The sequence below is a fragment of the Primulina tabacum genome, chromosome 4 (assembly GCF_025594145.1).
Source record: "Primulina tabacum isolate GXHZ01 chromosome 4, ASM2559414v2, whole genome shotgun sequence".
Taxonomy (NCBI): Eukaryota; Viridiplantae; Streptophyta; class Magnoliopsida; order Lamiales; family Gesneriaceae; genus Primulina; species Primulina tabacum.
In genome coordinates, this window is record NC_134553.1 from 11662261 (window position 1) to 11689427 (window position 27167).

The 27167-nt window shown below is 35.3% G+C and overlaps 1 protein-coding gene across 1 annotated transcript; it reads right to left on the bottom strand.

The window, feature by feature from the left end:
- Positions 1 to 13139: 13139 nt before the first annotated feature.
- On the bottom strand, positions 13140 to 15580 carry LOC142543087 (scarecrow-like protein 30). Its single transcript, XM_075650100.1, has one exon. The coding sequence runs from the start codon at positions 15315 to 15317 to the stop codon at positions 13299 to 13301; it is 2019 nt and encodes a 672-aa protein (XP_075506215.1). The 5' UTR covers positions 15318 to 15580; the 3' UTR covers positions 13140 to 13298.
- Between the last annotated feature and the right edge of the window lie 11587 nt (positions 15581 to 27167).

Sequence of the window (27167 nt, forward strand, 5' to 3'; positions counted from 1 at the left end):
TGACCAACAAAATATAAGAGTACATCCATATTAGCCTTTTTGCCAAGGAAATTTGAGAGAAAATTTAAGCAAAATGCTTGATCAAGATATCTCTCAGGATATTGAAAAATTTAATCAGAATGCTCGAGAAAATTTACAACTCATTAAAATATCATCGAAGTTCACAATATTATATAGATTATAAAACGTGTCAATAAAATTAAAAATAAATTGTATAATTTTCATTGATTGATCTGACATATGTCAGAAATCACATGAAAAATTTGTAAAAGAGTCAATTATTGAAAGAAAAATATGAAATGAAGGTACTTGTATTCGAATCTTGTATAATTACTGAACACAAAAAAAAATTTAATTGAGTTGGATAATTATTGAACGCAAAAGAAAAAAAAATTAATCGAGTAGTATTGAGTATCCGTGCTTACGAAGCATGAATTTGGTGAGGTGGACGAGTATCCGTGCTTCGTAAGCACGGATTTGGTGTCAAGGTGGAGCATCCGTGCTTACGAAGCACGGATGCTAGTGATGAGGTGAAGCGTCCGTGCTTCGTAAGCACGAATGCTAGTGTATGACGTGGAACATCTGTGCTTACTAAGCACGGATTAAAGTATTCGTGCAAAATTATTATTTTTTGAATTATTTTTGAAATAATTTTTTATTTCTAAATTGATAATAAAAAAACCCGTCTGATTATGCTTGTGCAGTTTCTGCTTATGCTCTTTTTCTTGCCTCTTCTTCCCTTTTTTTGGCAGCACTGGCTTTGACTCAAAAAAATACATTAAAATAAGTGCTCAAAAAAGTTACTGACTTGGTTGTCCAAAGTCAGAATAGATTGAGATTGATCATTAAGCTTAGCATTTAGAGCGTCGAATTCGGAATCGAGTGAACGAAGAGAATCTCTTTGGGCAGTAGCAAAAGTTGAAAGATCAGTCTAAGCTAGTATGACGTTTAATTGAGTTTTGACAAATTGGATTTGAGACCAGAAAGCTGAAAGGCCATCTTAGTTACATCGTCACAAATAGACAAAATATGTTTAGCCAGGCGATCTTTGAATAAGTCGAAAGCAGATTTAGCAGCATCTTGCTCAAAAGTCATGCCCTGAACGACTTCAATTATTTGTTTCAACTGCGCTTAACATCTTTCATCACAATTTCTAGGATAGTTTTATTATCATAAGATGGAGATGCTACGTCCATGCGTTCTCTAATCTCAGTTAAGCGAGCAACACATACGTATTGTTAACAGGACGTGTCAACTGGATTCTCAGAATGTAGGACCAGATCAGTATTTGGATGAATGGGAAGTTCTGGTCTAGTAGGCACTTGAACAATATTTGCGGTCACATGTATACTTAGTTCTGGATCATCAGACAAGATTTCTCTCATTTCTTTTCGATGTTCAACAAATAACTTTTCAAGATCAGGAAGCACATATTCTTGGACTAGGGGAGCATCAGTGCCATCATCAATCCATTCTTCAGTTTTAGGGGTGATTGATACAGTAGAAGGCACAACAAAAGCTATCAAATCATCAACAAAAGAAGGAGCAACAATAGTAAATTCTACAACAGCTTCTTGAACAATAGAATTAATAACTTCTTCTACTGCTGAAAATTCTCAAACATATATGAGTGAAGAGGAATTTGGTTGTGTTGAAGCATGATCAGTAGCAGCAGCAACTGAAACTTGTGTAGGTGATTGTGCAAGAATACGGGAAACATCAGGGGTTTTGGTTATTTCCTCAACTGGCTTGGCCTTGAATTGTATTGGAATTCCAACCACAACATCTTCACCCAAATTCTTCTCAATAACCATGAAAGTCATCTCTGAAGTTCTGAAATCATAAGAGAACTGATTGATCATTGCTTGATCATGAAAGGCAGTTGGACCATGGAAGTCATAATTGGAATTTAGAACAGCCAGTGTTTCACTCAGCTTCTGAATTTTGATCTTCAATAATATATAGTTTCTTCGGTTCAATGCTTCAACGACAAAGTCTACTTTTGCAGCAGCGAACACCATTTTATCATATTGCAGGGCCTTTGCATAGGCATCCTTGATCTTGAACACTGATACATACTGAACTATTCGGATATTGACCCAATTATCAAAATAGGCAATGTCTTCTTCAGCAGATCTTTTGATTTCCTCCATGTGAAGGTGGATGGTGGTTTGAAAAGAAGATTTAGGGCTTGTGTCCACTGTTTCTTCAGGAAAACATGCATTTTACTTTTGCCTTTATCAGTGGAAACTATTTTCTTAATTCCAGAGCGAGTCAATTCTGGAAGAGGATCTCAAATGACCACTCCACTTGCTGGTTTGGAAGCAATGAGAAAAGAGCTTGAGCTTCCAACTGTTGAAATTTTTGTGATGAGGCAGGAACTCGAGTTGTTTTGAGTACAGGGGTTTTGGTGCTTGTGGTTCAACATCCGTAGTAGCAGTATGCTTGAAAACTCAGTATATGGGTAGGCTATTACTATCATATGAGGCTAGGGTGGAGAATAAATTTGAAACATCTATTTTTTTCTTGATGCAGGAAGTAGGTTTTTTCACTTCTTTTCTGAGGTTGGGTTTGGAGGAGGTTGTATGGGAGCAAATGATTCTTCCGACTCCATTTGTTCAGAATCACTCACCACAAAGATAAACTTCCTCTTGGTCCTCTTTTGCTTTTTAGCAACTTCTTGTTGGATCCCTATTTCCTTCTTTGCTGCGATATTCAGGAACAAATGGTTTGGGTCGAAGGGCAACCACATTATCAGCATCAATCATGGTGGTTGAAGTACCACCTTTTTTCATATGTCAATCCGAAACTAACATTCTTGAGAAGTTCGCTGATCTGCACAACAAAACTAGTAGAACTCTTCTTCTGGACCATCTTTGAGAGTGATTTAAACATAGCAGAGGCCCATTCAACTTGAGTTCCAATAGTAATGGCAGAAATCACGTAGACCTTCTCCTTTGTTAGTCTGTCAAAAGTTCATGCCCTTATCAATATATTCTTGGCAACAATATCTGCCAAGACTTGAAATACATCTTCAAAAATTTCTTGAAGCAAGATGGAGACAGATATTTTCCTGGAGTCGAAAAGTTCTTCAGAGCAATAACCATGTATTCATTGGAGATGGCTGAGAAATCAACAATTTCATATGTAGTAAGAGAGAAGGTAGAACTGAGCAGGGCTTTATGAATAACGAGTGCCTTCTTGTCATTATACTAGACAACCTTCCCATTAGCAGAAAGAGAAGCTTTGGCATAAAATTCCAAAAAATGAGCCTTATAAATGATTGCTGGAGTTTCCAGAAATAATCGAGGGCCAGATGTCTCCAATGCCTTGAACATAGACATAAAGTTGGAATCTAGAACTATGTAGACAGAGGAAATGTAGATTTGGTAAGAATTCAGAGTATATGCGTTGGCCATCTTTGTTATTTGAAGGTTAGAACAATCGAAAGCATGTTTTGCATAAAATTGTAAAAATTGCAGAGAGATAAAAGAAGGCTCGAAGCTGAATAGATGCAAAGTAAAAAGTGTAAAATTTGAAAAAGTGAATTTAAAAGAAATGTACTACTGTAAATTACAAATAAAGGGACACATATCAGTATGTTTGTGGTTAGTTTCAAAATTTTAAGAAAGACTGCTGTCAAACTTGGAACCTGCATATTCTTCATTTGAATATTTCGCATTATTAAATGTAGAATCTTTTGGATAGCATGAGCCAAAATTCTGAAATATTTCAATATACGTTTAGCAGCTATATAATGAGATTTCTTAGGATTATATTGAAATCTATAGAAGTCAACAGCAATAACTAAATTGTACTTCATTCCCCCTAAACTCATTACAGATATAGGTCCGAAGAGGTCTAGGTGCAGTAGCTCTAAGCATCTTGATGTTGACTTAGTTCCTTTGTTCTTGAAACTTGATCTTACATGTTTACTTAACTGACATACAGAACAAATATGATTCTTAATTAAATTAATATCAGGTATTCCGGTAACTAAGTTCTGTTTTCTAATATTTTTGAAAGATTTTACATTCAAATGATTCAAATTCTTATGCCATAGACAATGTTTTTCACTTAGAGAAGCCACTAGACATGTATGATGATCAGGTTGACCGATTTTCCAATTAACTTTGTAGGTGTTTCCAACTCTATTTCTTTGTAAAAAAGTAGAACTATGAGTATCCTTAATTATGCATGTGTGCTTCTGGAAGGCTAGTAAATATCCATTGTCACAAAGTTAACTAATACTTATTAGATTGTAATACAAATATTCTACCAGAAGAACTTCATTAATGACAATATTTCCATGAATAATCTTACCCTTATCTATGATTTTACTCTTAGAGTTATCACCAAATGTGATTCTTGGACCACTAAAATTGATTACTTCTGAAAGTAGATTTGTATGACAAGTCATGTGTCTCGTGCATACACTCAAAACTTGATTAGTCCCTTAGGAACCGACATTTGTACAATTCTATATGGTTTGTACTTCGACTAGGCTTGGGGGTATGTGCAACAAAATATCTACTAATATCCTTAACAAAATACACTCTAGGATCTTGTTCTCCCCTGTTTTTCTTGTTTTACGGTGTGTATCCCTTCTAAGATGACGTACCACATAGAATTGGTAGTGTTTAACCTTCATTGAAGATTGTGCTACTGAAACTGATCATCTACTAAATCCAGTATTCAGATGGGTTTCCTTCTCAGGTTCAACATAACCAAAGCCAAAATGTCTGACTTTGTTCACTTTATTTATAGGTTTCTCAACTGGAACATTAGATTCATTGTGATCATATACCGAATTAGATTTAACAAGATGAATATATTTCCCTTTTTACATTTCCAATTTCGGCTAAGTACTTGTTCCAGAAGTGCTTTCATGCCTAATGAATCCAAGATTAGTTTTGTCTCCGGATTGATTGTGTAGCTCTTGCATTTTTTGTAACGAAATATAATACTTATTACATGCATTTACCAGTAATAATAGATTCTGATTTTCACTCAGTAGTGCCTGGTAATTAGTTTTCCCTCGTTCATTCTCGATCTTTAACTTAATCACTTAGGCTTTAAGATTGCAACTCTCATCTTGTAAAAAAGTGGACTTATTGACTTGATAATTTAAGTTATGATTTTCAGCTTTGACTTCCTCGAATGATTGAGATAGCTTCGAGTATTCCTTAACCATATCATGCAATGCTTGAACTAAATCATTACATGTACATTATTCATCAGTAATTGTTGCGTGTTTTTTTGATTGCTCGCAAGCGCACGACGTCAAGTTATAGTAAAATGTATTTTTGAGTACGAATGTCGATCCCACGAGGAGTGTTTATAAAAACGTATATCCGTACTTGTAATTAAAATGGTCTAGACTTTATCTAGAAAAATCAATAAACAGATTGGCTTGTTTGAACGAATTAATTGAAAACAATGAATTAATTTGATCACCGACTGGAGAAATAACTATGAGAGAGAATACCTAGAGGAATGATTTCACTAAGTTTCTACGATAATTCTTCTGGTTGTATTTAACTTCATGAATTCCTATTATTTAATGACTAAGAAAACTTACGTGTTTTATTCCCCCTTTCCCAAGTGATGAATAAATTGTATCAATCAAACTTCGATTCAATTATTCCTAATAAAAATCTAAGTTTAATTGATAAATGAAATGTTCTTACTAAGTCTCGCTAAATTTATACGCCTTCCGAACGATATAAACATTCAACGATGTGTCTCTAATGATCTATAATCCTAATCCCTCTCCCGAGTTGTAGAATTAATTAGACAACACACAATTTATGGCCAGTAAATTGCAGTGAAATAAATGTAGAGAACACAATTAAACAAAAACGGAATTCAATCATCAACATATCCACGTCAAATCATCGTATAGACAAAGCTATGTCAACCTCTAGAACGGAAATTTAGTTCATCACGAAATCCAAGCGAAGACAAGACATATTCATAGTTTTAAACATCACTAGACAATAAAATAAAGAAGCGAAGGAAAAGATAACAAATACGAAGTGTCGTCTCTGTCCCCAGATCCGTCGTTCTTCGTATTTGTGATTGTTCTTCGCACTCTGAATCTTCGTCTCGTATGTGCTTTCGGTTTCTCGCATCCTTTTTTTCTCTGCCAAGGCGGCTGCTCGTGCGTCTTCTTTCTCCAATGACGGCCCTCCTTTTTTGACCTAGGAGTCACGCAATTTATAACTTTCTGGAGCGCGGCGTGCGCGGTTGCGCGTTCGCTTCTGCTCATCTGCTTGTGTCTGCGCGCGCGCGGTCGAACGAGTTGTGGTGCAGCCGCGCGCTCCTCTCGGGTCTTCATGTTCTTCTGTGCGCGCGCGGTTGCGCATGATTTGGCGCGGCCGCGCTGCGCGCCTTTGTCTGATGGTGTGCACTTCTTGGTGTGTTATCTTGCATCTTTGCACTCTTTTCCTCAACTCCTGCAGTGACAACAAAAACGAACAAAAACCGCATAATTCCGTTCGAAACTAACATAATTCAAAATGGATTCTTATATAAACTAAGTGCATATCTTGCACTTATCAAACCCCCCAAACTTTAACTTTTGCTAGTCCCGAGCAAAATAAAATAAAACCAAATAATCAAGGAAAAATTAACGCTAACGACTATAGTCATGGATATGCAAAAGGTGATATTGGCCTCCGACGTGTCTAATTTCATGTAATTCACGATTTAACAAGAGTCACGTGCGTGTGTGATATGTCAATGTTCATTTACCCAATGGAATGCTCAAATAGAGTTGTCATACCCATTCGTCTTACAAATTCAAGAAATCATCAGCTCAGTGCCGCTCACATTTCATTAAAATACAAATTCGCATTCATATATCACATAGGACTTTACCGGTGATTAATTGGCTCAATAAATATTCAACAAAAATATACCAAAGATGAAATCACACCATGAGATGCTTGTATGCAAATGATTAAAGTCTATACGTATTGACAATGTTTTTCAGGTATCCATAGACTTGACTTGAATAACTTTTCTCCACTAGTATATTGGATAAATGTGACAAGGTTAATAGGTCTTGTAGGCTTGTAACGTTAGGCTACGGCTCATGGCTACAATAAAGGTATGGAGATCAAAATTTGAGAGAAATAATTTAATTTTCATAATTCTCATCCTCATTTCATTCACCAGCCACTTATTGTTTTCTTTCATTTATATCCTTCATCTCTCATATATTTTCTTTTTCACCACTTGATTCACATTTTTTTTAATGTTTTTCTTCTTTTTGTCTCTTTTCAACTCTTTTTAGCACATTTAACTTTTTTTTTTCTTTTCAAGGAGTATTTGAATCATTACAACACCCATGAACTTATTTCTCTCAAAATTAGGTAAGACAATAAGTGTATAAGCTTCATTAGGTAGTCGTTGTGGGATGTAGAATAGATACAAGTGGGGGCTAATTGTATGTCATTGACATACACCACTTGATTTTTAGTAGGCTCAAAATGGGACACTATGGATATTTCATGTTCATTTGGTAGGCTCGAAGGCTCAAAACGGCTCCAAAGATCGCCTAAATCATTCCTATGTCACATATTATCCGTATTTCGCCTTGAAAAGTGCTCAAACAAGTTCTAGATTTCCGTCAATCCTTAGGTCAACTCATACAAACCAATCACATGCAATTTTCAATCAAGATGATAAATGAGTTAGGTACAAAAGAAATTTTAAGCATCTCAATTAACTCGAAGCTCAAAGGGCTACAATTGATAATAAACAAAGAACATAAGCCCAAAGATATTGTGAAAAATTGCCTAGATCATTTCTTTGTTTGCAAAAGTGTCAATCAAATTCATGCAAGAATTACCAAGAATCAGATCTCCATCGTCTATTTAGCATCACAGGCATGCAACTCGTCTCTAAGCAACTGATAGTATCAACAAACACGACAGTGCAAAATAATTGTGACTCCTAAGTTATCATGAACACATATATACTTCAGGACCGCAATTCAATTTTCATCATCGGTCACACATTTTACTTATCAATGACTCTTCCTAACAAATCTAGCATGCAAAAAATAAATAAAAAACTAAAGAAGAAAGAAAAAAAATCAATTTAACCACTGAGCAATAAAAAAAATAATAATAATAATTTTAACAAGCAAGCAAATTCACCACCCTAAACTTAAAGTATGCATTGTCCTCAATGTATAGAAATAAAGAACACGACAACAAATACCTCGCGCACGAGTGTCAGAACTCGGGGCTCGAGTTGTCGTCCGCAGCATCTTCATCATCCTCGTCCATGGGCTGCGGCGGTGATAGATCTGGTGGTGGGTAAAATTAACAACTAAGGGAGTAAAATAAAATAAAATAATAAAAACAAAATGAATGCTAAAAAATAAAAATTGTGGGTTGCCTCCCACACAGTGCTTGGTTTAGCATCGTCAGCCCGACTGTCACTAGACTGCTCAAGATGGGTCGTATGATTTCTTGGATGCCCTTATTGCCACCAGTTGACCTTCAACTTCCATGGTCATCTTTCCTCGTTTCACGTCAATGATAGCTCCAACAGCAGCCAATAATGGTCGTTCTAGAATGACGTGAACGTTCTGACTATTCTCCATGTCAAGTACCACGAACTCTGCTAAAACCTTCAATTTGTCGATCCGAAGTTCAACATCTTCCATAATGCCAAACGGTGTCCTGATCGATTTATCTGCCATCTGTAAGCTTAGTCATGTGGGCCTCATCCTGCTCAATCCAAGTTTCTCGTAGAGGGAACTTGGCATTATATTTATGCTCGCTCCTGAGTCACAGATAGCTTTTTTCACTAAATGACCCCCTATTTCACATGGGATAATAAATTCACCGGGATCTAGCAACTTCTGAGGACGATTTCTTCGTGTTCCTTCGGTAAATTCACTTTCCACCTTATCTGCAAACTCATTATTAGTGTGTAGGTTCTTGAGATCTTCAAGACCTTTTTTCTTTTGAAATTCAGCTTGTAATTGTAAAGATCTCTGGGGGTAGGGAAGTAAAGAAATATCAATGCATTGATTTAAATCATACCTCTCATATTTCTTACCTCGGGATCTTTTGGTTGGAGTTGGCTTTTCATCCCGAACAGGTGTGGGTTCAACCTCCTTCTCTTCTCTGCCTATCACACCTAACTCTTCATGCTGTATAAAAATGGCATTCACTTCTCTCAGATTTGGGTCTGCAGTCTTTGAGACTATGCCTGATGGTTGAGACGTGAGTTGCTTTGTTATCTGCCCCACTTGCGATTCAAGGATTTTCAAGGTCGCACCAATACTTGCCATGTGGGTCTCTAGGTTGTCAAGCCTAGACTCAGTCCTAGCCATCCTCTTACCAGATTCAGAAACGAATGTCCCGACCAAGTTCCTCAAGTGATGGCTTCCCTTCCCCATTTGATGTATTGAACCCCGGTGGAGGATTCAATACATTCTTATTGTTTGCATATGAAAAATTCTCATGATTTCTCAAACCAGGATGATAAGTGTTAGGGGGAGGGTTACCTCGATATCCTCCATAGCCTCCAAAGTTCTTGTTGTTGACGTACTGCACTTCTTCAGGAATTTGCGATTCTTCAACGAAAAACGATGCTCCCTCAGTGTTTGATTTACTTACTTTATTCATAGTCGCTATCTGTGTAGTCAATGCTGATACTTGTGCAGCGAGTGATGTGATAGGATCCACAGCATAAACTCCAGTAGTCCTTTGAACTCCTGATCTCTCCGACGGCCATTGGTAGCTATTAATAGTCATCTGCTCAAGCAAGTCATAGGCTTGAGCAGGAGATTTGGCAAAGATCGTGCCACCTGCCGCTGCATCTACTGTTATCCGTGTCTGACCATTCAATCCATTATAAAACAACTCAATCTGCACCCAGTCTTCAAAAACATGATTCGGGCACCTCCGCAACAACTCTGTATACCTTTCCCAAGCTTCATACAACTGCTCGAAGTCAGTCTGTCTAAAAGTGTTGATCTCAATCTTCAATTGTGCAGACTTCGCAGGGGGAAAATAATTAGAAAGGAACTTCGTCGCCAGCTCTTGCCATGTCATGATGCTTCCCAAGGGAAGCGATTGTAGCCATCCTCTTGCTTGGTCCCTAAGAGAAAAAGGAAACAAGCGCAATCGAATTATATCATCAGAAACACCATTTATTTTTACCGTGTCAGTAATTTCAATGAATGTTCTGAGATGTAGATGAGGATCTGCAGTAGCGGTTCCAGAAAATTGGTTTTGTTGAACCATATTGATAAGAGCGGGTTTCAGCTCGAAATTATTGGCATTTATGGTCCCTCGTACGATGCCAGAATAATGAGTGTTGATCACTGGTCGTAAGTGATCTCTGATAGGTATAGCCTCTGGCGGATTATGTCTGTCATTCTCTCTGTGTTCAGCCATTGCTTGTATCTCTTCCCTTCTTGCTTTTCTTAATCTTCTCGCAGTTCTTTCGATCTCCGAGTCAAAAATCAGCAAGTCTGAGTTTTGCGATCTTAGCATACACTGTCAAGCAGAAAAAATGAACAACCCAATAAATATAAAAATAAAAATAAAATAAAGCTCTAAATTAAAATCTAGACTAATTGGTAACAATACTGATATAAATTTAAATTTTGACACTCCCCGGCAACGGCGCCAAAAACTTGTTGCGTGTTTTTTTGATTGCTCGCAAGCGCACGACGTCAAGTTATAGTAAAATATATTTTTGAGTACAAGTGTCGATCCCACGAGGAGTGTTTATAAAAATGTATATCCGTGCTTGTAATTAAAATAGTCTAGACTTTATCTAGAAAAATCAATAACCAGATTGGTTTGTTTGAAAGAATTAATTGAAAACAATGAATTAATTTGATCACCGACTGGAGAAATAACTATGAGAGAGAATATCTAGAGGAATGATTTCACTAAGTTTCTACAATAATTCTTCTGGTTGCATTTAACTTCATGAATTCCTGTTATTTAATGGCTAAGAACACTTAAGTGTTTTATTCTCCCTTTCCCAAGTGACGAATAAATTGTATCAATCAAACTTCAATTTAATTATTCCTAATAAAATTCTAAGTTTAATTGATAAATGCAAACAATGTTCTTACTAAGCCTCGCTAAAGTTATACTCCTTCCGAACGATATAAACATTCAACGATGTGTCTCTAATGATCTATAATCCTAGTCCCTCTCCCGAGTTGTAGAATTAATCAGACAACACACAATTTATGGCCAGTAAATTGCAATGAAATAAATGTAGAGAACACAATTAAACAAAAACGGAATTCAATCATCAACATATCCACGTCAAATCATCGTATAGACAAAGCTACGTCAACCTCTAGAATGGAAATTTAGTTCACCATGGAATCCAAGCGAAGACAAGACATATTCATAGTTTTAATCATCACTACACAATAAAATAAAGAAGCGGAGGAAAAGATAACAAATCCGAAGTGTCGTCTCTGTCCCCAGATCCGTCGTTCTTCGTATTTGTGATTGTTCTTCGCACTCTGAATCTTCGTCTCGTATGTGCTTTCGGTTTCTCGCGTCTTTTTTTTCTCTCCCAAGGCGGCTGCTCGTTCGTCTTCTTTCTCCAATGACGGCCCTCCTTTTCTGACCTAGGAGTCGCGCAATTTATAACTTTCTGGAACGCGGCAGTGCGCGGTTGCGCGTGCGCTTCTGCTCATCTGCTTGTGTCTGGGCGCGCGCGGTCGCGCGAGTTGTGTTGTGGCCGCGCGCGCGCCTTTGTCCGATGGTGTGCACTTCATGGTGTGTTATTTTGCATCTTTGCACTCTTTTCCGCAACTCCTGCAGTGACAACAAAAACGAACAAAAACCGCATAATTCCGTTCGAAACTAACATAATTCAAAATGGATTCTTATATAAATTAAGTGCAAATCTTGCACTTATCAGTAATCGAGGTTGAATCAATATCTGCCATGAGACAATGAACTTCTTCAGCATCCTTGTCACTGGATTGGCTTTCTGAATCAGAAGATTTAGAACTAGAATATGTCCACTTGCTTTTGATTTCTTCAACAATCATTGATTTGCGATCTTTTCGAGACTTCTTGTATTTGCATTTATGTCATTTGTTCTTGAAATCATCTTTCTCCGCTTAAGACAATTTTCAATAAAACGATCATTTCTGCAGTTGAAACATGTCATGTCACTAGATGGTGACTCCTTCTTGAAGTTCTAATTGAGATCCTGAGAGGTTATGTGGCTTTTCTTCTTAAATATTGAGAATTTCTTGACGAATAATGACACAGTATCGTTGCTAATTTTTTCAACAGTACTTTCATATATTGTTTCAGTATGAACAACAGCAGCAACAGTAAGATCTTTAGTTGGCTTACTTAATGAAGGCTCTTCACCACTTCTTCTGAAAAGTGTGCTTTTGAAATGTTTTAGGAAGTCAGAAGCCGGTCTCGTTCTTTAAAAGTGCGGCAGAATACTTTGAGAAGTGCGGAATCAGTCCACAACGAGTTAATGAAATTAAAAGCAGTAGAAGGAAGTAAGACACAAGACTTATTTCTAGAAGTTAGAAGAACAAAAGTCTTCTACATTTCATCTTCTTCTGTTGCCAGAAGATCATTAGAAGACTTTGATTGATACACACTTATATAAATCCACTTTAGCATGTCTTACTTTTACCTCCTAAAACTCCTAATATTACAATACAATCACTTTAAGAAATTTAATTTGGAAAGACTATTTTCTCAGATTACAAATGTTTTACACTTTACAATAGTTAAAACATTGAAGGAGTGTGATAAAAATAGCACAAATGATCTTCTGAATCTAATAAGACTTTAAAGTATGTGCGGGTTTTTCTGAAGCTTTGAAATGCTTGAGTCTTTTTTAAAGATGATTCACAGTAAATTGAGAGTTTGAAGGTTGGAGATTGGAAAGTTTTGGCACATTATTAAAACGAGACCGGAAACGGTTTTAATTTCGGATAATTCTATTAGGTTGCAGTGTTGCACTTGAATGGAAACTGTCTTAATTTCGGACAATTCTATTAGGTTGCACTTGATGGAAGTATTTGAAATCAATTTGAATGTTTGTCTCAAGTTTATCTCTTGTCGATCCACGTAGATACGATGTATTTGAAATGAAGCTGAGTGATATTCATTAGTTTATTAACGTTGAAGAATCATTTCGATTTCTTCACTAATTACATTAGAAACGAAAATGCAGCAAATACTGATAAACTATTTATCAATCCAACCCCTAATACACAGATCACTTGTTCTACTGCTAAAATCTTGGCTCCCACTCTATTCTTCTGAGGGTTTCCAACAGGACAAAGCATACATGACTCTTCCTTTCCATCCTTGCAGCATCCATCCACTATCTTCTTCCACCATGAAGTCCATATGGTACCCTTTCCTCACTTTCGTCTTGATTTCTTTTATAATATCCGGATTCAACGGTATCTGCCTGAATCCGGCCCTCAGATTCCTCACGTGCCATTGCTTGTATGACTCCGGCCTTTCAACTCGTTCTGCGCCTTCACATGCCACCACATTCATAACATCTCTACCGAAAACCTCCCTCTCATACAACAACCGGTCTTGGTCCTCCCGTGGGATCGTTGCCTCGAGCATGTCGAAAATGGAGGAGTAATGGAATAATGCCTCCTTAAATCTCGAAGCGAAGAATGGGGTGTTGTAAGTCCCATTTACAACTCCATGGACAAAAAGTGCAGGCTTGATCGTCTTGATGAACTTAAGGATCGCATCTCGAGGGCTGTTCAATCCAGCAGACTCATCCGGCACGTGCCGTAGCCGGTACAAGGAATTCACCACCACCATCTCATCGCTTTCAATCTTGAGATCGTCTATGTTAATCTCATCCCATTTCTTGGCTACCACATTGTACTCAAAAGGGACATTAAATCTCTTGCAATAACTCATTAAGCGACGCCCCGTTTGCTCAACTCGCTCCGCAGGCTTGAATCCTGGCTGAGGAAAATCGATCCCCGTAATTTTTAGTATAGGAGGACCGCCGGGCCTCAGTGAGAGGCCCTGGATTATACAGGGCCACTGGAAACCATACAAGATCCCAAAATCGATAATGTGAACCTTGTTTGAATCCAAACTATAGCCTGCTATTGTCTTGTTTGCAAATACATTCGACATTCGCTTAAATGGGCATGCTGTAACATATGTTCGATAAGATTTTAGCAAATCAGAAGCCGTTATCCTTTTCGAAGAAATTGCAGTGTATAACATGGAACCAGTACTTGCAACTCTTGCCTCCAGAGCATTAGCAAAGCAATGAGCCAATCTCTCATTTGCATCACCATTTGGAGAAGAGTGTCGCCTGATCTTCATAAGCAGTTCTTGCGCGGTTGCCGTGTTGAAATTCGACATCGCGGTGGCGCAACGTGTTAGCAGTGTCCGAAGATCAACCGCTTCTTTCACAGCGTTCGGTTTCGCCGGTGGGTTTGGTTTGTTCTTGGTGCTGCCTTTAGGCCTTCCCCTCTTCAACTCTGGTTTCTTGCTATACTTGGTGTCGATTTCATCTTCAGAAGTTTCTTCGTACTTGGAAACCCGAGGCTTGTCGTAGAATCCCGGGTTCATTTGATGACAAAGAAACGCCTTATCGTACTGATCCATCGCTTCCGTGTCATCTTCACAGCTCGCCGACAGCTTGCTACTTCGACCCTCCAAATTATCACTGTTGTCGTCTCCTCGACCATGTTTTTTCTTGCTCTGCGAATCCTCGACATTTTTGTCATTCAACCCACGATCATGATTGATGAAATCTTTAATTTGAACATGAAAAGGACCCAAAGAAGAAGAATCCAAAATCCCATCACAATTACCCTGGTCCTCACCACACATCCGCTGGTCATCAAGGGACCACTGCCCAAAACCTGAGGCTGGTGTTCCGAACCCAAGATTGATTACATCTTGATTATTATCAACACCATATGTGGGAGGGCTGCTGTTCGATTCCGAATCTTTATTACTCAGAGCATCGTAGAAGTATTTCTCCGCAGCTTGGAGGGCCGAACAATCTTGAAACATGCAAGGCCTGTGCTCCAAATCATCTTCCTCCATCAACATCTGCTTTATGTACTCATACACTCCATCGAAGTAATCACACGCCACTGGGACTTCACCTTCGAAGGTACTATTCCCGTCGACAACATCGTGGGACGAAGCCTGAATCCCTTGGCATGGATTCACATTCGACCAGGGCTGATTTGACGATCCCTGCAGCAATATATCTGGGAATCTGCTATGTTCATTCACAGAATCAACATGGAAACGAGAAAGGGTACCCATTAGAGGAAATAAATCCTTGTTTCTTTTCCAATCTTCCTGCTGTGAAATTCTAAATTTGGAGGAGCCAGGAAGATGAAAAGACTAAAAACAACGGAGATTCAATGAAAAAGGATCTGTGAGAAAGTAGAGATAGAGCACAGGATTTTATAGCGTTGAATTGGGCGTGATTGTTCTTGAAGCGTATAATTTGTGCTGTTTTTTTATAAATAATGTGCAGGTGAACAGATGATAAGGGCTGTCACATGTCTTTTCACATGGTGACCAAATAAACCAGGAAAAAAATTAATTTAATAATATTTTTATTTTTAAATTTAAACATAAAAAAGACAAAATTTATTGTCTTCATCTATTTTAGATTTTTTTTTTTTTAATTCATATTTTAATTTTGCAGTTTAGCTTTGGACAACTTATTTAAAAATACTGAAACTTCTTTTCAACTTTTTTTTACTACACGTACCTCTGAAACTTAGTTTTAACTACTCTAAATTTTCAAAATTCCAAGAATACTCTTATTCCTTCAATTATGGTACGTGTCATTATTAGACATATTGAGCCTGTTCTTAGAGACTATATAACCCCAAGACATGCAGCTTCGCAAGGTTTTCCAGCCTAATACCATACACAAATGATCGATTTTTTTTAATAAAAGGCTCATCATGCTTCCGTATAATAAATTGAATTTTACCTTTTTGACCAGAATACTGCCGGGTTATATACCACCGAATTTTACAGACTGCTCCTCATAGTCCAACCACACAATCGCAACTGATGGTTTCTGACACAGATTCCTTCAGCAGCACTTAGCACAACCATGTTTCGTTTCCTACCTCAAAGTGTATAATAAAAAGCTCAATTTGAAAAAATACATGAGAGGGGCAAAGGCCTTGGTTCTTTTATTCAAACATACGAACTATTATTACATAGCAACCTCCTGTAGAGGAGAAGAAACTTGTTTAGCTGCTAATAGTATCTGAACTTACAGCACACATAAACTTGAAAGAAAATATTACAAATATTTTGAAGAAAAACGAAGAGATTGAGTGATGTCTTCATCTTCCTTTTGCCTTCTTATTTATAGAAGCCCTCTGAGGATTTGATTCATGGACTTCATTTCTTGCCATAACTTTTCTTTATTGCCAACCAGCTGTGTTCGGCATTATCTCTTGAGTGGGTTGAGTGGGTGGTTGAATGGTCCCTCCACCTTTTCTTGATTGGTCCGTTTCTAGATCATTAATCTAGCAATGCCTTATTCTTCTGATTTTATCTCCTGGCATAACCAGTGGATATGCGTCTGTATTAAGATGAGCTGAGATCTCGTTCTCTTCTTCTTTTAATAGTTTGTAGAGATCTTTAAAATATTTCAACTACTTTCTTATTTCTTTAATCCGACTTTTGGAAACCTTAAGATATGTAGCATACATTTTTCTTTACTTCCAAATTTCGGTTTAACTCTTGTGTGAATTTTTTGTTCTCATTTACTCTTTATTTATAGTTATTTGGGTCCAAGTTTTCCTGGTCATTTAGTGGGTTTATCACATGCCCACTACTTCCTGTCGGGGAATCTTTTGGCTTTTGTTATCCCCAAGAAAAAGTGATGGTAGTCACATGTCCACTTATTTTTGTCAAGAAATCTTAAACTTTTGGCTTCCCCGAGAAAAAAGTGGTTGTGGTCCTTCACCACTTGGTCATGTCTCTGCAAGATGCTTCTTGTCTAATCGAGGTCTAAAGCCCTTGCCAAATTCTGACTCTTTTTATTTGGGAATTCTGGGTAGATCTGTTTTGACCATCTTCTCACATGAGCCATATTGCAGAATTTTCGACGAGTTTCTTTACTCCCCGGTAGCTTGCTGTTCCACAGAAGATTTCTTTTCTTTTCGAATAGATCTTCTGCAAAACTTGTGGTTTTTTCTGTCATAGTATTTAACAGGAATGATCCGTTTACCAAATTATGATAAAATTTAAACGGAAACTTGACTTTGTTCATCTCAGTAAAACAGACCCATAGACCTCATGCTCTTCTGGTGAAAATTTCATCTTCAGTTATTGAAGCAACAAGGGGTGTTTCTTCTTAAAGAGGATCCTTGATAAATTTCTGGACATTAGTATCTGGCCTCCTTAGCTTGATGAAATGAAAGGCTTCGTGTGAGCCTTTCCCTGCTGGTTCTGGGGCTGTACTGAAAAAGTATAACTCCAAAATGTCTCATCTGGACAAATAGTCATTATTTGACCACGTCTCATGAACAGCTTCCTGAATCCATTTGGTAATCCTAAAATTTCTGGGAAGTTTGGCGATGTGGTATAAACTGAGGCAAGAGCCCCGAATTCATACCAAGCTTTGACCTCTTTTGGATATGAATTTGGTTTCATCCATATCCTAGGATATTTTCCTGAAACATCAACCCTGTTAGTGGTTGGGTTAATGCCTACTCTTTTTTTTAATTTCTCCCAGTTTTGTTGGTAAACCTGAAATGGAGAAATTGCAGCTTCATTAGTATCAACCTTAAATTTACCCTTGTCAGTATTAGGTCTAAGTTTGATCTTTCCCTCTTCAATCCCCGAGGTTAAGGGTTGACTTGAGGACTCTAGATAAGGATCTGGAGTTTCAATTTTTGTTTCATCCGACTCATCTAGAGATGATCCCAACTTAACACTTGTGCTAGAGATATTTGAATCCCCTGCTCCAGGTATAGAGTCATGTACTCGAAAACTCTCCATTTGGGAAACCAGTGGCTTCTCAATGCCTTGGAGGATAGGTCTTTGCATCACAAACAATAACTGAGTATAAGCATGTAAACATCATGCGATTCGATCAGAGACAATTCTCTTATCGGTTTGTTGTAGCCTTACCAAAACTTTTACGTTTAAGGCCAGTTTGTTGAACTCGTTTTGAAGCATTTCAAGGTGTTCCCTCAAATGCCTCTGCATCTTGATGATGGCATCGATATCACCGTTGTCCATCTCTTGTTAAAAAATCTGCAAGAATATTTTCATGAGATTTAATTATCACAATATCAAAAATATAATTCTGACATAATTCTTGCCATCTCAATAATCTAGCCTTCTCAGGTTTAGACTCAATTATATTCCTTAAGAAATCTTTCACATGTGTATTATCAACTTTCAAAGTGAATTTCTTTGCAAGTAGAAATAATGGATCATTTTTCAAAATCTATTTTTACTGCATAAATTTTTTTTCGTTGATATGCCATCTTATGTCTTCTGCATCCGAGAAAAGTCCACTGCAATATCTGCATGGTTGTTCTCCTTATGGAGTGAGCTTTGTTAAAACTGCCGCCCACCAATGATCACTGGCATCTGTATACAATACTAGATCATCTTCATCCTGAGAAATAACTATTTTCGGAAAATCTCCTTTAAATAGACAAGTCCTTCTGTGTGTTCCTTTTTTATATAAATCTTGCATCTTTATTTAATAATTGACTAAAAAATTTCCTGTGTTTTGCTAGATTTTTTATAAACATCCTAGCAAAATTAGCAACTCCCAGAAAATTTTGAAGTTGTTTCTTTTCTTTTAACTCATTTGGAAAATTTTGCACCTTTTCTATTATATGATCTTGCGAAATTATTCCAGACTCATCGATTTCTATTCCGAGGAATTCAATCTTTCTTATGGCAATGACTGCTTTCTTTTCTGATAGAACCAGTCCTTCATTTTTACATGCATCAGAGAAAATCTCTAGACTCTTAATATGTTCCTTCCATATTTTTAGATGCAATCAACACATCGTCAATATAGACAAACATAAATTTGAAATAATCTTTAAATAGATTATCCATTTTTCTTTGAAATATATGTGGTGAATTAGTCAATCTCATTGGTAATACCTCTTAGATATAGTGTCCATGTGGCGTTGAGAAAGTTGGGAATTTCTTGCTTTCTTCCTGCATCCGAATCTGATAAAAATCAGACTTACAATCAACATCTAATCATTTGCGTATCTGGGTTTGTTCTTTTTATTTCATCATGATTTCTTAGCAGAATCCTGAGCTGCTATATGGTGAAATTCCTGCTTTGATCAAACCAAGATCCAAATGTTCCTTGGTTATAATCTGCATAATTAATAAGATTCTGAAGTTTGATGGTTATTTTACACCAAGTAGAGAACATCTAATCATTTGCGTATCTGGGTTTGTTCTTTTTATTTCATCATGATTTCTTAGCAGAATCCTGAGCTGCTATATGGTGAAATTCCTGCTTTGATCAAACCAAGATCCAAATGTTCCTTGGTTATAATCTGCATAATTAATAAGATTCTGAAGTTTGATGGTTATTTTATACCAAGTAGAGAACATCTAATCATTTGCGTATCTGGGTTTGTTCTTTTTATTTCATCATGATTTCTTAGCAGAATCCTGAGCTGCTATATGGTGAAATTCCTGCTTTGATCAAACCAAGATCCAAATGTTCCTTGGTTATAATCTGCATATCCCTTTGATCGATTATATTCATTGGGATATCTTGAAAATCTTCATTGTAATTTTCTTTGATCCTTTTCTTGACATCTTCCAATGATACCTTAGATTCAAACTCTACATCATTCTTATGTAGAGGTATCTTAAGGCATTCTATTTCTTCTGGTTGGAGCTCTTTATTTGCTCTTAAATTGAGCATTGTTTCTCCAAACCGTCTAGAATCCTTCATTTTTGGGTTCAGAAGTTTTCCTTCATCATCACACTTGCTGCGAAACTGTATTGGCAAGTTTCGATAAAATGCCTCTTTTAGTCTCTGTACTATAATTTTGTGATCACAAGGTGTTGTGAACACTAATCTTCTAGTCTCATTTTCTTGTGTATAGGACTTAAACATTTGTAGTAAATTGTTTCCTAGCAAAATGTCAGCTCATGTATCATGAAAATAAATTGGTGGTGTTTTTATCTTGTATCAAGGTGTTTGTCCAGCACCTCCAATTACGATTTCAGTTATCTTAATCCCTTTGCATAAGATTAAGATTCTTCTAGAAAAATCTCTTCCAGAAATTTTTGGTAATTCTTCTTCCAAATTATTTGGAAAAACTCCTCGTTTTGCTGTAAAAATTCCAGTACCTTAATCAATATAATCAGCAAAATATTCTGTCTTATATTGTTCATATACCATTAATACTGGAATGTATATCGAGAATGGGTTTGTGGTCATTGAATTTTCCGCATTCTATCATCTTTCATAAACTCCATTATATACTCTAGACGTTTCCAAGGTTTGTGTTCCTCGAGAAACTCTAGTCCAAGAACCAGTCGATCTGATTCTTTCCCTGGAATTCTTTTGATATTCCAATTCTCCGATATTGATCATTCCTTGGTAAGTTCCTATCATAGGTTGTTCCAAATAGTATATTGTATTACGAGAAAATTTATTCCTTTGTTTCGTAATATCAAATACTATTTCTACTTCCTTCCACCCTTCTGGGCATCTAAGCTTTCCTATGGTAGAAAAGCTTTTTGGCTCATGTTGGGTTTCTTGTACATGCTCTTTTCCCCACCTGTAACTTGTAATTCTATCTACCTGAAAAGATAGTCTCCTTGATTCCAATCTAAGACTGATTCCTCTGTAGAATCGGTTTGTCTTATATTTGGATATCTGTTTCCTGTACTAAAGGAAGCTCAACTCTTTCTGGATAAATTGTCTGGGCAAATTTTCCAAATATCTCGGGTATTTCAATGAACTCATTTCTAATAAACAATTTTGAATGATGATGTGTTATTAGATAGAGCATATTAAATTTGATAGGTTGTAGAATATGGTCTATTACCTTCTTTCATCGGTATTTTTTCCTTGAAATTCTGATGTAATGTCAAGGCTCGACTAAAATCTCGATCTGCTAAGTTGTAGGCAATTCTTGGATAAATTACTCATACAATCTTTCATGAGCAAAGATTTCCTGAGATAGTTCCCAATACTGAATCTTTAAGGTTCCCCATACTGAATCTATTCCTCCGATATGAATCCATGACATAGTTCTTGCTACTTCTATCTTGAGTTTTTGTAATTCCTCCTTAATTTCTTCAGAAGGAATTAATTGCATCTCCATTCTATTTCATGTAAGTTCCACCGGGATTGTCGTTTCCATTCTAGAAAATTTATAGATTAGATGATGCTTTATGTTTCTTAGGCCAAGACTTCCTAAGAACTTTTCTATCTGTCCTGCAGAGAATCCCTGATATCTCTGCAGACAAGGGTTTTCTCTCATGATTCTTTGAACCATGTTATTAGATATTGTTTTCTGACTGAATAAACCAGACAAATCTTCATGTATTTTTTGTCGAAACACCTCATCTTCAGTAAGATTCTGATTCAGTTCCATCAGATTCTCCCTGACTGAATGCTTCTTCTTCTTCATGTATACTTTCATCTGAGGAAATATCCTCGAATCGGTATACCTGAATAAGATTTGGCAATAAACTGCTTCTTCAATATCCGCGGTTGGATCAAAGCGTTTAATACCTCTTTTTTCATTTTCTAGACAGTTGGTCGAAATATGACTTCTTGCTCTACATGTCCAGCAATTACAATCCTTAAAACTTTCATTAGCTCGAGGGTGAGCTCTTCTGAAAGTTTTCTTCGTAGGTGTTCTTCCTGTGCTTCGCGATGTACTCGAGGCTTGGGATGATATCCTACTTCTTGATGGTCCACTTCATTGTCCAAATTTATAAGATCTGGCCTTTTGTCTAGACCAAAGTGTTCTTGGTTTCCAAGAACTTCTTCCACCTCGAGCATAAGAATGAGTCCTAAAACATTTCCTCTTATGCTTCTGTGGTTTACTTCCAATGATTGTTGGAAGATCATTTTCCTTACAATACAAATGAGTCCTTTTGTTAATACCCTTTAATCGTTTGTAATTCTTTTGTAATGCTGTCATATGACACCATTCTGCCAATTTTTCTTTGAGAAAAGAGGCTCTTCGTGCCAATGTATCTGGATTTCCAGGGACATATTCCCTTATAAGCATTTCTCTCCAGGGACTTGGAATTTTAGAGAAAAAAAGCTGCATAGCTATATTTTCTTCGACCCCAGAATTCCATCTATATTTAGTGAACAACATAATATATTCATCCACCAAACATATGTCATATAATTCAAGACTATACAGAGCTTGAGTATATTTCTTCCTCTTCTCTGTATCTTGACTGTTAAAATAGTCTACCCCTATAAACTGGGCTTTAAATAGGGTAGCCATTTTTCCAGCTATCTCACTAAGAGATATTCCAGCTAGGACTGACTCTTTAGTTTCTAATGAATTCATGTCCCAAACAATTTTAACTGATCCCATAAGACTCATTTCTATGAGTTTAATGAATCATTCTCTGTTGATATCAAGTGTTCCTGCAGCGATTCTCATAGCAGATGTTCAGTCATCTATGAGATCTTCTCTGTTTTTGAAATATAGTACACCAAGGTTAGCATAACCCCATAAGGATATATATGTTCTAAAATAGTTTTTCCATAGGGTGTTTGGTGCAAGGGAACTTGATTTCTCCTTGTCCTTGTTCTCTCTGGGAGTGATTCTCCACTGGTATAGAGATCGGGTTGAGATTCTCTCATATTTATATTCTGAGATCCCACACTTTCCCTTGGTGGTTCTTGAGAAGATGAACAGGTTATAGAAGGTGGTTCACCTCCCGTTGTGTTCATCTTTAGATCTACAACTTTGAGATTTGCAAAAGATTCTGCTAGCTCTTATAGATCCTCTAGACCAATCCTTTTCTAAAGTTGTCATCAGATTAATTATTTTTCTGCGACAGATTTAATTAGATTGATCATTTTTTTCTTCTTCAGTCAAAGGTTTTGACACTACTTTGGCATTCCCTTGTTGATGTAACAAGGGTTCAGTACCAAAGCATGGTGGTAATCTTCCTTATGAAGTTCTCTTACTAGAACTTGGTTGTGGTTCTAGGATTTGAATTCTTGTTCGAATATCCTTTAATATTCCCAGGATTTCTTCCAGGTTTTCAAGGATTTTCTCCATATTGTGTGGTACATACAAATCATATTGCCATAATTTTTTACCGTCTTTTGAATTTCTCTAAGATCTCCTGAGAGTTTAGAGGAATTCGGTACTATTTCTAAGAACATGTTATTTTGAATCATTAGTTTACCTTAGGACTTTGACAAGTTCCTTCTTGATATTTAACCTTGATTAAATCTTCCTGTTGTAAATATTCCAGAGTTCTAGAATAAATCCTGGAAGTACTTAATCTCGAACCTAGGGTTCGGATTCATGTTAATTGAGAAAATTCTCCTCCTCGAACATTTAATTACACTGTAATAATAAATTTGTATGTTTGAAATCATTTTATCTAGTCTCTGATACCATTTTTGGCCTAGATAATCAACTATTTGAGTTTTATAACATATAAGCAATCATAAGGATATTTATGTCTTTTTAACTTCGTTTTAGGTACTAAAACCAAAGTTTTTTAATGTGAGTATCAAATTTAAATTTTTGTTGAGTTTGGGGTTTTTCACCAATTTACCCTCTATTTATTTATTTTTTTATTTGAAGATGCAATTTAGTCCATAATTAATTGTTAGTATTTTGATATAATCTTATTTAAATATAATTATTCCAAATTATAATAATAATTATTCCAAATTATAATATGATAATTAATTATTTTTTATCATTATAATGTTACCTTTATTTAAAAATAAATCAAATTAATTACAAAAAATATATACAAATATACAATGTATATATCGATGTACTAATTATCGAATTACACAATTGAGGCTTGCCTCAATATGCACTGTAGTTTGATGAAGTAATATTAATATCGAATGTACTTATAATATTTTTCTACTAATAATTAAAATTTATTGTTTTTTATTTTTCAATCAAGTTTATTTATTTATTGATCTTTTAATTTTTTTTTAAGGATGAGTGTTTTGTATATTTAAATATAGTTTTTGTGATTTTAATTTTTTTTAAGTTTATAATGTTATTTTCAAAAAAAACTACTATCAATTATGAAATGAATATTCAATCCAATTCAGTCAATGAAAAACTATTTTTTTGCCCCAAAAGTAAACACTTTTATTTGTAAATGTGCAACGGATAAACCCGTCTCACGATCGTCTCATGTGACAATTATGATGTTCCTTTTATTTATTTCTTTTATTGATTTTTTTTAAGGGTGATAATTTTTTGCTTGGGACATTTTTTGTGGAAAAAATAATGAAATATATGAAGGCCTGGTCATTAATAAATAACTAGTACATATTTTTTTAAGCAAATAACTAGTGCTTCTATCACAATGTATTAATTACTTTGTTTTTTTATGTATAATTCATTGTTGGTTTTATATAACTTGCGTATAAAATAAATATTATAAATAAATAAAGATATTTATAGTTGAACTTTAATAAAAGGTTTTTGAAAATTAGTTAGAATAATTATTTAAGATAATATTTACCATTTTTAAATTTATTGGTATTATTATAACATTTTAGATTTTGAATGATATTATCATTTAAATTTGGATAATATTATTGTGATTTTTTTTTAAAAAAATAATTTTTTAATTTGTTAAGCCTGAAATGAATAATTTTGAAAAGAACAATCAGTGAAACCTGGCATACAAGGGTTTCACGATAACTTATTAGTTCTAGTTGATTTATTTTACGTACTTACTAATCATACACTGATTGATTTATAGATGTGTCCGATTTGATTTCTTATAAAGCTATTAAATGGAATTTTAATTTTATTTATATTTTCATTTAATATATTTTTTAATCAATTCATTTAAGATGTTTTTTAATGATTACAATTATTATATTAATATTTCATTATTAACAAATATTTAATAACAAATTTAATATAAATCTATTAGATGTTACATCAAAAAATGTTAATGTACCGTAAAAAAACTCGACTTGTTTGATGTCACGTGGTTTTAGTCTGTTCGAATCCAGGCGATCAAGCGAGGCCCTGGGCACAGCCTCCCGCGCTGCGATATACCTCGGACATATGGAAAATTTTACATTTAAAAATGGCTTTTTTGGGTATCACGTCGAACGGGCAATTGGATTAGGCCAGGAAGAGAGGGTCTTCTTCTTGCCTTACTTTATCAACTTCTTCAATTCATTCGAGGTACCGATCAAATAGTAGAAAAGGGCGCCCTTTTCTATTATTTTGATAAGGCCGACCAGCCGCAACAAGAAAAGATAGGCTCTTAGCCAACTATTGCATCAGCGATCAGCCTATTCAATGGCAGGACTTGTATGGATCGGTTGGAAACCAAGTGCAAGATCATTGCACTAGAAAATATGAAAATTATAAATTAGTACATCAAAATCAAAATAAAAAAAATTAATAAATTAAAACCCAAATTAGCCACGTTATGGGCAACAAATTATTTTCAAACTTTTTTTATTGATTAATATTTCAACTCTAAAAAATAATAAATGAACAAAAATAAATAATAAACGGGAGGATAAATGGGGGAGGCAGCAATATGAATTTGACAGGTTCATCCTACCAAACGTGTAGGTTGATGTTTGGAGAAGTCTTTAATTATGATAATATTAAATATTTGACGGTAATTAATGCAAGTCCACATCAGTTATAGCTAAGCAAGTTTTTTTTTTTTGTTATATTATATTATATTTGACTATAATTCATGCAAGTCATCGTCAATCAGGGACGGATCCAAAAATATGAGTTTAGGGGGGCTTGAACTCAATATAATAAGTTATATATTATTAAAAAAAATTACATCATATTGTTCAACGAAGTTGTGCCCTACGAGATTTTAATACATAACATTCATCTATAATAGAATTTACATCTATATGTTTAGCTAAATCTCGTTCAATATAGAGTGTCAAACAATCGGCAAGAAATTCATCCTCCATTTTATTGCGAAGTGTCGTCTTCACATGTTTCATTGCTGAAAAAACTCGCTCAGTATTGACGGTAGACACGGGTAATGTCAAAACAAGATGAATCAATCTAGTCAATCAATGACTCAACAACAAACAATCAAAATTCAAGAATCAATTGCTCATAAACAAATATTCAAGCAATATCGATCGATTAAAGGACGAAAAATCTATACAAATCACCTTATAAAATTTTTTATAAAAAACTTTTCCAAACAAATATTTTAAGTTTTTTTCCACTAATGAAACATTAAAAACTTTTTTAAATTACTTATCTAAATATAGTGCAATTATCGATTGTTTAAAATTTTAAATATAAAATATGACATCAATAATAAAAATTAAACTAACAAAACTGTCCGCCGGAAGATTAAAAAAATCAAGCAGGAAATGATAGGAAGGGATTTTTACTTATCTATACTTGCAATGGCCCACATGCCACAACTTTTGATTTAAAAAATATATCAATTATTTGGGCTGGCCTTGGGCTGGGCACATAGGAAGAGATTTTTACTTAGTTAATTAAAAAAAATGGGCTGAGTTACAGCCCAGTACAAGCCCTTTAATAAATCCGTCTCTGTCGTCAGTTATAGCTAAGCATGTTTTTATTATTATATTATATGAATATATTAAATATATCACTAGTGCATCTGTGTATACCGTGAATGTGTATAAAATAATTATTTTAATTAATTTGATTCATATTCAAATATAAATAATATCATTAATTTTTAAAAGAAAGTTTAAATTGATAATTTTAAAAATTAAAGGAGGACAGTAATTTAATTTGAAATGTTAAATGAAAAAAAAAAAAGCAAAACGAAAAAAAAGGTATAATATGTACATCATATAAGAACAATTTTGAATGTTTTTTTTCCTATTAGAGAGTTTTTTTATATATTGACACTACAAGAAATATTATTATTTACAGCACAACATTAACGACGCAC